Below are 12,720 nucleotides of genomic sequence, written 5' to 3'. Positions count from 1 at the left end.
TCATGGCATTCCCATCAGCCTCAGCTGTACTTTGTATTAAGAGCCAATTATCAAATATTTAAACGCTAACACACTAAAAAAAACAGTGGCCATGGCGAACAATGACACTAGCATTAGCATTATGAGCATGTTAGCATGCTGATGTGAGCACTGGGAACAAATACAGCCACACAACACCGCTTGAATGGCTGTAGTTTCCTCTTGTTTAATGATGCATGAAATACTTAGTTCATGATATTCATATATACAGAAAGTGAGCAAAATACCCCTCATCCACTTCATCTCCATCTTGATTTTAAAATCTGTCTTTTGACAGGATTAGTTGAAGCACAAGTGATTTAATCAAAAATTAGGTTCAAAGTCCAAGAAATGAATGATAAGCATTAATAAGGAACCTCTTATTCACAACCAGACTTTAATCTGAACTGCACAGAGTGGGCAAAGGGTAGAATTAGTCAAGCTCATCTCCTCTGAGGGATATGACTCAGTAAATACAGCATTAAGCAATGTTTGCTCTTTCTTTTAATACATATGTTTATTGAAAATTAAACAGGACAGAGAAAGAACATTACTGAGAAGTAGTTATCAGACAGAGGTGATGTAAAAAAAAAAAAAAAAAAAAAAACAGCACAGAAGCAACTGACTGTATAGAGTTCTTAATTTGCTGTGATGAAAAGGGTGTAATATGGGTGATACAAGAGAACAGCAGAAGACTTTTACAAAGTCAGAAGGATCATCTGGATCAGAGTTGTTTCAGATATTTGTCTTTTTTTGGGAGAGGTTGATCTTGTCGCCCAGGCTCAAGGCCATCCCCTGTAAAATAAAGGAGGAAGGATTTATTGCAACAGTCTAAATGCAGTAGATTAACACATTTGATACATGTTGGCAGTGTCAAATGCTATTTCATATAGTTATTTCACATAGTCGCTATCCTGGTGCATTCACTCCAATTCAATCAATGTCATAACAGATTATGTGAAATCTTCTTTTCATGATTCCAAAAATGATTTGAGGTTAAAAAATTAAAAAAAAAAAAAAACTTATCCAAGCCTTCACTTCACAGATGCCTAAAGGTTCACGGTGCAGCAGCTGTGACCCACCTGACTTTTGGCTCTAATGCGTATGTGTCCGTTGACAGGTGCGTCAGGCCCCAGGTGGATGGGTTTCTCAATGCTGACATTAGCCAGGGCATCTTCTCCAAAGATAGAACGAGCATAAAGGTTGGCAGCCATGAAACCGCAGAAGCCAGACAGTGCCTGGTTTATTACACAAAAAGAAGAGAGTTGAAGATATTGCACTGACACAAAGCATCAACATTACACAATGTTCATCTATCATGATAGGCACAACGATGACTTAGGTTACATTAATCGTGAGAAAAATACATTTCACCAACATCTGAAATCCAACCAGGTTTCTTACCAACATGCACCAGCAATACATTTTAGATTTTAAACCATGTCTACTTTACCAACCTTCTCAGGAGTCAGGCACTTCATGTTCGTGGACCTGAGGATATGCTGGAGATACTCGTTCAGATCAGTGATGTTGGTGTTTACCGTCACCTACAACAAAGACAGTTTGCTTAAGGGGCATGTTTTTTATATTTTCCTGAATATTGTTAGTCAGTTGTTGATGTGAAAATCAATTTGTTCCTTTCATTTATGGACGATTAAGCTCTGTGGAATTTTCACTGAGAACATTTTTGTTGATCAAATAAAAAAAAAGAGAAAAAAAAAAACAAACAGACAACAAACCTGATAAATACATCATGAAGCCAAACAATCAATGTGATTTTGGTAAAGACAGTTTCTGGGAGCTGGCCATATAGTAGAAATGTAGCTTACCTTGTTTTCCCATTCGAACTCAGCCCACATCTGTCTGAATTCTGCATCTGTGCAGGAGGCTGGCTGGATGTAGTCCATGATGTCAATGTGGATGTCGCTGAGGACAACACAGTTCCTGTCGCTTGCAGCTCCCGACACATCATAGACTGGAAATGAAGAATTGAAAATTCATATGCCACCAAAATTAAATAAGAAAACATGCTCTGATTGCACAGAGGAATACAAGCACAGCATAAGTTGAATTGTACTGTTTAAATGACTACTGTTCTTACCGATGTTGCCAAATATAATGCCATTTTCAGTAGAGGCCACTTTGACGTTGGCCTTGATGTTAGCGAAATCATGAGGAGCCAGAGTTAGAGGTGAAGGCTTCTCAACCAACTTGAGATCACCTGTAGGATGGATGAGTTCAGATTAGTGAAATGTATACATTGTAACTGACTTAGATCTGTGTTACCTGAGAGGAGAGCCTGTATATTCACTCAATGAGATAACAATAAACTGAACCAACCTAAAGTAGCAAGCTCAAGGGTGCAATTCTGGAGAGTATCACTGGTTTGGTTGACCACCAGCACATCCAACACAATATCGTATTGGTTGACATGAACATAGGCTTCAGCATACACTGGGTCTGAGAATCCTGTCAGCTGGGTCACCTAGAATGAATAACAATGAATTGCATTTTATTATCAATTATGAAACAACTAAAACATGTATTCATGGTAAGGGAGTAACAGAAACTAAGTCAACAAAACTGGATTTCTGTTGGAGAAACCTTAGCCATTCACTTTAATGATGAATAACTAGGTTTATTACAACTCTGGTCCCTGGTAGTTTTGGCCATCAGTATCGACACTGTACTCACCAAGTTAATTACTGAGATTTGGGAGTGTGACAAGAAACACAAGCAGTTAAACGACCTAACAGATTTTAAATTGTATTATCCTCGTCATATTATCCGTTTTAAGCATCTATCACAGTTTACAGACCAACCTCCTAGTTCACCTTTGACCAATTGTACATGCTTTTTCTTGTGCAACAAAGAATCATTCCTAACATTTTGAGTGCACTGACTTTCATTTTCACTTCTAAATATTGTGGTTTACATAATCTGGTAATCTGATTTGTGTATATTCTGTCTGACTATGCTGTGTTTCTTGCCCTTTTTCCCAGATCTCAGCAATAACTTTGGTGTGAATGATGTTATGATAACAGATATAAATGATGGCTAAAACCTTGAAAATAAGATCAAGTTGTAATTAACTGTAATCATCCTTTAATTGGGATGATTAAACATCAACAGCAGTGCAGCATAATAAAAAAAAGATTACTCATAACTGTGTATTCTTTGCTCCAAAACAATTATATCCGAAGCCACGTAAAACTGAAACCAAAATAAAAACTAACAGTAGAGTATTTGAAAAACACAGGAAAAACTGTGCTCTCTCACACAATGTAATCCAAAACATCATCTGCTGAGGCAAATGCCAAACTAAGGTCTAAAAGTCTTTACTCATTATCACTGCAACAAAAATGGGCAAAACAGAAAGTAAACAAAAAGTACTATTTTTTTTCAAAATGCTTTCCAGTTCCCCTCTATGGCAAGATATCTGCAGTGCTTGGGTTGTACCTTGTTGAGTTTTGAAGCCAGGGGATCAGCAGCCTCCTTCCTCTGAGTGTTGCCCATAGCAGCCAACAGACTGAGCTGGAACTGGTCCTCCTTAGAAGTCATCTCATTTTTGGCTGTCAGCTGCATGAAGGAGATGGGGTCGTCTGCCTGCACTGTTACATTACGCTTCTCGGACTCTTTCTGTGGTCGGAAAAAGAGATACATACTGTCTATAGTTTGCCCACAACAGATCATTTTCAAAATCAACACATTAAGAACACTAAAAGATACAATTAAAATTGGACACGAAAATAACTAAATATGGTTATGATAATACTAAGTCAAAAGTTGAGGATGGGCAGAGTGATCAAATTATATTCCTGTGAAGAAAAAAAACAGGACATGGAATAGAAAAGGCATAGAAAATGTTTTAACAAACATTTACTCGCCTTGTAAACAATTATCACATCATCTGTGAGCATAAATGCATACATGCAATGATGATAAATGAGGGCTTCATTCGAAAAATATGCAATTAAGGCCACAAATTTCTCTACTTTCGCTACTAATAGGCTTTCTGCGATGACATTTCAGCTCTGCCCAACTGCCAGGAGGTGAAGTAGTGAGTTCAGCTGTCTAAGTCAACTGTCATTACCTTCTGTGACAGCTTCTCTTCCTCCAGTCTGACAGTCAGCATATGGGACAGGGATTTGCGACACTCCTTGTTGAAAATGTCATTCATAAGTGGTGAGCACTCTGACAGGACCTTGAGGCAAAGCGAGATGCGGTCCACATCATCATCTGTAATTGGCTTCTTGGGCAGAGAGGACTTGCCCAGGTGCAGCACAGTGACCATGATCAGCATGGCCTCTGCAACAAATGACTGTGAGGGAGAGGAAGAGGATTAGAGGAACAGGCAGTCGGTTTAATGATTCTTTTTTTTTTTTTAAAGAGAAGTGAAGAGAGGACAACTTACATTTTGTTTCTTTTTGTCTTGAACAATAGCAACATAGCGCAAGGCCACTTTGGTCAGTGTGGTGGCCAGGGAAGCTGCCACATAGAAGTCTCCGTCCATCAGGAATCCTCTGAGTGGAGGCCTGGAACAACAAAAACAGTGGTTAATGAGTGAGCTACATGGTAAAATTACTAAACTCCAAACAATTAATAGTATACTATGGGTAAATAATAATATCGCCCCACAATGTGCTTTTTTTTTTTTCTTACCTATCCTCCTCTTTCTTCGAAGGCCTGGAGGAGCTGAGGGCACTCTGTGTCACATAGGTGCCCATCTCTGTCACCAGCTTCTGGGCTGGAGCTGCACTCACTTCATCCTCTGGCTTCACCTCTCCTGTCTCTTTCTTTATCTCATTCTCTACAATCGGGATCTGCACATTTAAGGACGAGACAGATGTCAGATATTTGCGACAATTTGAATTGTGCGAGGAGCTGTCACGCAGCTCAAGTCACATTAAAATTCTAATGGACACACATACCTCTCCCAATGACCTCCGGACTTCTGTCATCACACTCTGGATGTCTTCCTTGGTGCTGCAGTATTCTCCCAAGATCCAAAGCGCTCCTCTGTAGATTCTGAAATATGACCAAAGTTACAAATGTCACAAACATACATAGTGCTAAATATTTCCATATTCTCGTATTCACACTAGGCTTGGGCAGTATCTATTTTTTCATATTTTCATACCCTCCTGACACTGTAATTAGCCTAATTAGACAAATCTTGCTGTATTTAAATACTTATGGCCCATAGAATAATGAATAGATAGTAAATAAGCGCCTTTCTTCCATAGATTCTTCTTGGTGACACTTGTTACCGCGGCGGATACCGACACATCAGCAGGCTGAATGGAGATGATGTGCGGGTGGTGGTGGCAGACTAGCAGTTGAATAAAATCATGTGGCTAATAAACTGCTTTTGTAGCTGGAAGAGGTCATCTCAAGATAGTTATATATGGCAATATTTTCAAGATTCCATACCAATCGCAGTCGCCATCTTTCTCAGCCTAGCTGCCTGTTCCTCCAGTAGAGACTGACCTCTGGTGGTGCAGGCTGTGCACTACAATACATCACCTCAATACAGCATCTCCATATCAGTTTAATAGAAATAGGAGTGTCTGTATTTTTGACGGCATTGAAAATCATAACTTGGGGATTTCTAAATATCCTGGTATACCGTAATACCTTGACACCGCCCAAGCCTAACTGACACACGTGACAACAGAAAAAAAACAATGACTCTCAGATAAACAAAAGTGGTAAAGAGGAGAGCAAATCAGATCATTCCATTCCTTATGTGAGGACACCTCTTGCTGAAACTCAAGAGTTACCTTTTTAGTGCATTGTCTATTTTTTTTTCTTCTCTTATTTAATCACATCATTTCAGAGGAGACATCTTAAGTTAGTGAATTGTATTTTTCATTCTAATAAAGCAAGTGTGCACCAGACGATGAAGTACATTCAATTTGGCTGTTCAACTCAAATTTTACTTGCGAAGTGCTGACTTCTTATTAAGTAAAACATTATTTCTTCAGGGCTTACTGTTTATTGATCGTCTTACCTATTTATCTAAATCAAATAGGCAAAGCCAAATTTGACTTGCTTTTATAAATATTATGAGAGAGAAAAAAACATTAACCAAGATCCTGCATTATATGCCTCTCAACGTGCTTATAAAGCCTTACTTGACAGTTTTGATGGCGTGAAAGACTTCCAGCATCTTCTCGATGATTAGGGGTCTCAAGTTGTCAAATCTCTGAATGGCTTCCCGCACAAACTCCAGCACATCGGCAGCAGCTGCCTCATTAGTGTCACTCAGGAATTCCATCAGCTGTAAATCATAGCGCACAAGAAAATATTAATATATTCTTAATAACACTTTCTTGCAAAAAGACAAGAAATATAACAATTCTTGAAAACATCTTTTCCACTGCACTGAAATGATGGGCCACTCACCACAGGAATTACATTGGCCGCCATGTCAGGGAAGCGCACGCTGCAAGAGTGAAGAGTGCGCACCAACAGCTGCCTGTACTTATCAGTGTCTTCATGTTCTGTTACGTTGTTTGTCTTGATCACCTCTTTCTTCAAAACGATCACCAACTGGAAAACAAATCGATGTCACATTGTTTTCAGTCTATTCCCTTTGTGTCTGCGTTAGGACAACAGAACAACAGGAACAACATGGATACACTGCACATGCAACAGACCTCTTCTACATTGCGAGATGAGACAAGGTCCAGTGCTAGCTGCAAGGTCTTCTTTCTCACTTCCAGGTCAGGAGTGCTGAGAACACGCAGGATGTCCATCACAAGGTCCTGGACAAGGAGGCATGGGTGAGAGCCGAGTTTTAAATCTTTACAGAGCCGATGTGGTGTATATGCAGCATGTGCAGCATACTCATACTAAACATGCATTTACAAGGTTCAGATATCATTTTGATATTTTCTGCTGATTTTGACTGCATGAACTTGAATTAAACAGAATTCAATATATTTTCCTCATACATTTTGCTGGCATCTTCAATTTAACATGAAATATTCTACAGTTTTATATAAAACACTAATCACAACATAATGATTTGTGTGGCATCCAAATACTCACACGTCATGGGTGAGAATGTATTATTGTAAGGAAAGCTTACACATTGATTAAGGTTCAGGTGGATAAAAGAAACTTTTTTCAGGTAGAGAACATTGGTATTTGCAATTAAAAAAGAAAGTGCAGCAAAAACTAACCACAGCCACAATTCAAAGTACCTGGAGGACACGCTCGTGAGTGGGATGCTCCTTCAGTTCAATCAGGCGATCGAGAACAATCAGCTTCACATTGTTGTCGCTCTCCTTGATAATCAAATCAATGTAGCACTGGGCAGCGGCCTGGAGGCAGAATAGCAACATTGCTAATGGATCTGACACAGTCACAAACATCAAGCATAGCACAATGCAAAACTGTCTTTGTTCTAGATTTCTGAATATAACCTCCATATATATGACATTCACTTGATCACTGCCAAAACCTTGCTGGTGTACCTTAACAGCTGTGGGTGCACTGGAGAGGGTTACAAGAGTGCCAGCTGCCTCATACTTAACAGCCGGGCTGGACGACTGCAGCAGGTTGTAGATGCAACGGATAAACCGGGCACGCTCAGAGGGGTTCGCATGGCACACCTAGCAGAGACAACAAAAGGAGCAAGAGTTCATTAAGACATTCAGCAGCTGTTCTGGCAGTATGTTGTTGTTATACACAGCTTGAATTAAAGCAATAAAGGGCCTGACTCACTTTGTAAATCAGCTCCACGATGACCAGCTGGAGAATGTCGCCAAAAGTATGAACTTGGTCAATACATGTGCTGAGGTAATCCAGAGCTCGATCCTGGAGGATGTGAATGACTTAAGTTAATTCATAGAGATTGACACTGTGGGTCAAGTGGCACACAAGAGCAGTAACAGTAAGAGAGACAATATGACACGCACCTGATCTGCATGAATCAGCATCATGAAAGCGTTTCTCTTACAGCTGGCATCCTTCTCGTTCACAAGAAAATCATGGATCAACTCTGGAGCGTCTGGGATGAGATGTTCGAAGTTCCTTAACAAAATAAATATTGTCAGGTCAGTGTTGTTTTCTAATGAATGGAGTATACAATTTATATATGCGGAAAGATGACACAACAGAAAATATTAACAGCTTTTACCTATAGATGGTGTAAATGGCCAGGACAGCATTACGGCGCACATAACTGTGTCGGTGCTCCAGGCAGGCTCTGATTGCTGGCATGAGGGGCTCGAGCAACTCCGACTCCTTCAGCTTGCACAGGAAACGCAGAGTGGAGCCACGGATGAACTCGTTGGGATGTTGCAGGTCCTGAAATTGGAAGTGCAGTTTCACATTAGGATGATTGCTGAATGATTTTTAAAATATATTAAAACATATTCTGTAGAGTTACACATTACTAAACTTCTAGCTATCACTTTTTAGTTTAATTCAAAACTAAATTTAGCTCTTGGACCAGAAGTTACTGGAAATTATGTGAATACAGCAGCCAAACAACCCTGCCAAACAGGTGTTCAACCATCCCTTCCCTTTCCTACTTTTGTTTTCACACTGTTATAGTTATAAACGTAATGTTTCTGTTTCTACACATACTGTTTTCTATTAAAGAAAACTTGTTCTGTCGATATGTCAGTTAGCGTACCTTTCTGTAGGCATCACAGACCAGGATCATCTCCTGAAGCAGCTTGCCATCTGGAGTTGTCTTGGGGACAATCTCCCAGAAAACCAGCAGCAGTTTTTTGATAGTGTGGTCTTGAAGTGGCAGCACAAAGCGGATTATGGTCATCAGCAGTCCTGGCAACTTCTCACCATTCAGTATCATGATGATGACCTTCTTCAGGGCTTCAGTCTTTGCCTTGATCTCCCCCTTTTCTGTAGAGACATTACCACGATGAAAACACTATTATGTACTCTATGTGCTGATCACATAAACATCTATGTGATCAGCATGGCCTCAAGTATACATTATGATTTCAGCTAAAACTTTTCTGAAAGAATTAGACAATTCATTTGTCCATAGACAAGAATACAATAGTAGTGTTACAGTAGGATATTTAGATAATCAATTAATAATATTAGTCATTTATCAAGTAAAACACACAACATCTTTTGGTTACAACTTCTCTAGATAATGCACAGACCTTGCTGTCAAAAACTCTGTGTAATTCACTTTTCCAAAGAAATATCTCTTCAAAGAGCCAACAGTGAGGTCTGTGGAATATTTAGAGTAACCAGGAAGAGGATGCTTTACTGTTGAATTATGCTGTGAGCTCTACAAATGAATAGATATCTCAAAAACTGGGAAACCTAAAAGTATCTGCATGGCTACTTAAGGTAAATGATGAGGGATTAATTACCTAGATCAGTTTTTAGGCTGACTTCAGACGGGGGCTCTGAATCAGATGGAACATTGATCAGAGTGTAACAAACATTCTCTGCAGCTGTCATTTTGCTGCTGGGCTTGTACTTGTCTTGAAGAATCCCAATTAATGTCACTGACTGGATAATACCTGCGACAGACAGAAAAACGGTAGATTTAGTTAATGATGGAGAACACAGGCATATGAGTGTAGAAAATATAAGAAATAAATACACAGATGTACACTGACTTCTCATGAATGAAAACCGTGACTTTTCACACTTTTCAACTTATGCGGGCAAAACTGTAATAACATAATGTAAACAAACTTGCACCACACACTTTATTATAACATGAAACAATATAGATTTGTCAATCGTCACATTTCTGAATCTCTGGGAACATAGGAACATTGTGGGCTATCCTGCAAATCAATCTGCAATATTTATGTTTTTGGCATCAATATGTTGAAGTACCTTGAATTGTCAAGTACTTAATTTTCTGGATTATCCAAATACAGATTTTTCTGTCTAATATTCATCCATAAACACTTTCTCAACAAATTTTCCCAAAAGTATTATATTTTAATATTGTGATATATAAATGCAAGTGCCTTGATAGAGAGTTTTTTTTCATATTACCCACTCCTACCTTATGGGGCCTTTTAATTGATGCATTTTGAAAACTATCTAATATAATGAGGATATATACAGACATATACTGTATGACCAATGTGTATTTTATATGGTGTTGTTTTATCTTTTTTTCCCCATATAGCCTTAAATCAGAAAACCCAGATGTAAAATCTAATTGTTGCATTGTATCTGCATTTATTACTTCCCTTATTTAAACTAACATATGTTAAGCTCTAGTTTCTATAGGAGCACTAATGCAATCGGACTTATTGCCGCTGCATTTATCGGACGAAACTTGCTGTAACTCTGCATTTGACATATTCAAATGAACAGTTCAGCAAAACAGCAATTGCATTTAAAATGTGTGCTGATTAGTAGATCACATGTGTGTCGCAGGTAACATACATGAGATCCAAAGCATTTCACTCAGCGGTTTAAATGGATGCTCTAGGAAGTGTAAGACGGAGCTATAATGAGCTAAAACTGAGAATATAAAGGAGAACTAAACGGCTGATTTCTGTGAAAAACAGGATTGTGTGTCACGGTTCTAATCATGACAAAGGGAGGCGCTCAATACCTGCTGAGCTGTCTAAGAAAAGCTAAAACTACACATAAAAAGGTTCGGATAACTTTCGGACATTTGACGCTACCGCTTCTTTTACGTGTAAAAACATAGACTGTGGTCATCGCAAAAACACAGGGCAAAGCTGGCATGAAAACAGCAAAAACACGCTGTTAAAAGTTTCAATGTCACGTTAATAATAAAGTAAGTTGAGAAATAACGACACGCAGCGTTAAGTTAACACAACACTGCAGCTACACGTCAGCGGCGTTACCTGCGTTAGCACCCGCAGTTGTACAGCAAAACCTCAATAAAGACGCAAATCAATCAATTACTCGACAATTCAATTGATTACAGGTAAGATAATGATCAATCGTCAATTAGCAAACGTTAGCTAACGCCAACTTAGCTTCTGCTCAGACCAGCAATGAAATGGAGGACATTACCGTTAGCTAGCTGTGATACCACGGCTCAGGAAAGCAAACGTCGCTAATATTAGTCATGGGTAATTACTAAATTAAATACATAACCTACCTAATTTCACGTCTATTATCCTCCGAAGCGGCCTTCGTTATCCAGTTTTGATATTTACATCTGTAAAAATCCTCAGAAGCTCCCACTGACGGGCTGTCTCTTCGGCTCCGCACTACTTCCTTGTGACGTGGAAGATTACTTTCTGAGCCACATCACTGCTACCGTGCGCCGAAAGGATCAAACTACAGAGTGATAAACCGCGAATGCGAAAATCGCAGAAGGGTCCCGTCTTTATTTTACATACAAAAACACTTATGACAACGACTTTTTTCCCCCAACGTTTTACTTGTGTATAATGTTGTAAGCCACAAAAAGTAACCATGAATATGCCTCAAAACACTGAAATCCATAAATATGACAAAAATCTCAATTTGTCCAACTGTGAGAAGTAGTCAAACAGAAAATTTGATACATTTTGGGAAAATGATTGGCAGCCAATGCCCATACAGGGTTTCACTTTGATAAGAATAAATAAATAAATAAATTTTAAAAATGACAGCGCAGAAGCAGTAAGGGCATTGGGGAAATCAAGTGCTCCGATGAGTCACAGCACCTGCTACCTTACAGCCATTGAAGGATAAAAATCTCATCGCCACATAATGTGCAGCTGATAAAGGCATTTTCTTATCTTAAGTTGCGGAACAATTAAAATCCATAAGTTTTCTTAACATCTGTACAATCAGACTGTACATCCCCAGAGTAGCAGGGTTGTGTGATAGTTTATTTATAAATCAGGAGAAATGTTACCATGAGGCCAGGATTATGATCACTGGGAGGGAAATCAGCTCATGTAGTGACCTGTCAATTTAATAACACTCAATCAAATTTCAGAGGTAAGACAGTCCGGTTTCCCTTAGGAGTTTGAATCATTTGCAATGCTGGATGGACTGGAAATCTCACAGGGGGAACAGGGAAAGAAAGAGCATCTGGGCAGCTGTGTTCACCTTTTGCCACTGAGATTGTGACTCTGGTAAACAGTAAAAAAAAAAGAGAATGGTTTATGAAGGTCTTTGTGAAAGTCTTTTACTATAAAGCGTATTAGAACTGAATGAATGCTACATTGAGCACATGTATGTCTCAAGTGACCTTTCATATCAAGGAACAATGAATAATGATCATTGCAGCAGTTATTTATTTACATTTTGAGAAAAAATGACAAAAATACATTCAAAAACACTTTCCAGTTAAAAAATAATAATAATATTATGAAGTTGGACATGATCATACAAATACTCCTCTTATCTTGTTTTAAGTGGTTGATATTTTGGAGATTGTCCAACATTTTCCACAGTGAGTAACAATTTCCACTTCAGAATTTATTGGCTCATCATACCTCACTGCTGCAGACTCTTGTTCAGGCTTGGCCAGCCTCGTGACACACATAAACAGTTCATCTGAAACACAATACAAAAACATATCCTTCTTGGGCTGAAACTGAATATATACTGAATATACATATATATATATATATTGAAATATTGTAGTTTAGCTTTCACCAAAAGAATGCAACATATTTTGAAGTTGTTATTGGTTTGCACCACCCTCTAGTGGAAGCTTAGCCTCAGTGATGCACAGTGCATGCACAAAACCTTGAATGAACCACA

General features: G+C 38.8%; 1 protein-coding gene across 1 annotated transcript; it reads right to left on the bottom strand.

Annotated features, from left to right (window-relative positions):
* Window positions 1-396: 396 nt before the first annotated feature.
* On the bottom strand, window positions 397-11,268 carry copb1 (COPI coat complex subunit beta 1). Its single transcript, XM_067588317.1, has 22 exons — window positions 11,117-11,268; window positions 9,384-9,536; window positions 8,669-8,898; window positions 8,168-8,337; window positions 7,947-8,061; window positions 7,753-7,845; window positions 7,503-7,640; window positions 7,230-7,349; window positions 6,681-6,788; window positions 6,427-6,573; window positions 6,156-6,301; window positions 4,950-5,046; window positions 4,681-4,841; window positions 4,433-4,553; window positions 4,112-4,339; window positions 3,478-3,657; window positions 2,359-2,503; window positions 2,120-2,239; window positions 1,848-1,993; window positions 1,476-1,565; window positions 1,101-1,256; window positions 397-813 (listed from the first exon to the last, which is right to left on the bottom strand). The coding sequence occupies exons 2-22, from the start codon at window positions 9,472-9,474 to the stop codon at window positions 754-756; spliced, it is 2,862 nt and encodes a 953-aa protein (XP_067444418.1). The 5' UTR covers window positions 9,475-9,536; window positions 11,117-11,268; the 3' UTR covers window positions 397-753.
* Between the last annotated feature and the right edge of the window lie 1,452 nt (window positions 11,269-12,720).

Source organism: Thunnus thynnus, chromosome 1, assembly GCF_963924715.1.
Source record: "Thunnus thynnus chromosome 1, fThuThy2.1, whole genome shotgun sequence".
Lineage (NCBI taxonomy): Eukaryota > Metazoa > Chordata > Actinopteri > Scombriformes > Scombridae > Thunnus > Thunnus thynnus.
Note: the sequence above shows the minus strand (reverse complement) of the source record. Positions and strands in the feature narration are given on the sequence as shown.

Bases quoted from the DNA above. Each gene is read 5' to 3' on its own strand.
- copb1 (XM_067588317.1), bottom strand. From the start codon at position 9,474: ATGACAGCTGCAGAGAATGTTTGTTACACTCTGATCAATGTTCCATCT. The intron at 6,302-6,426 runs GTGAGTGGCCCA...TATGATTTACAG, and splicing joins CGGCCAATGTAATTCCTGTG to CTGATGGAATTCCTGAGTGA. The intron at 5,047-6,155 runs GTAAGGCTTTAT...GTCATATTTCAG, and splicing joins CACGCCATCAAAACTGTCAA to AATCTACAGAGGAGCGCTTT.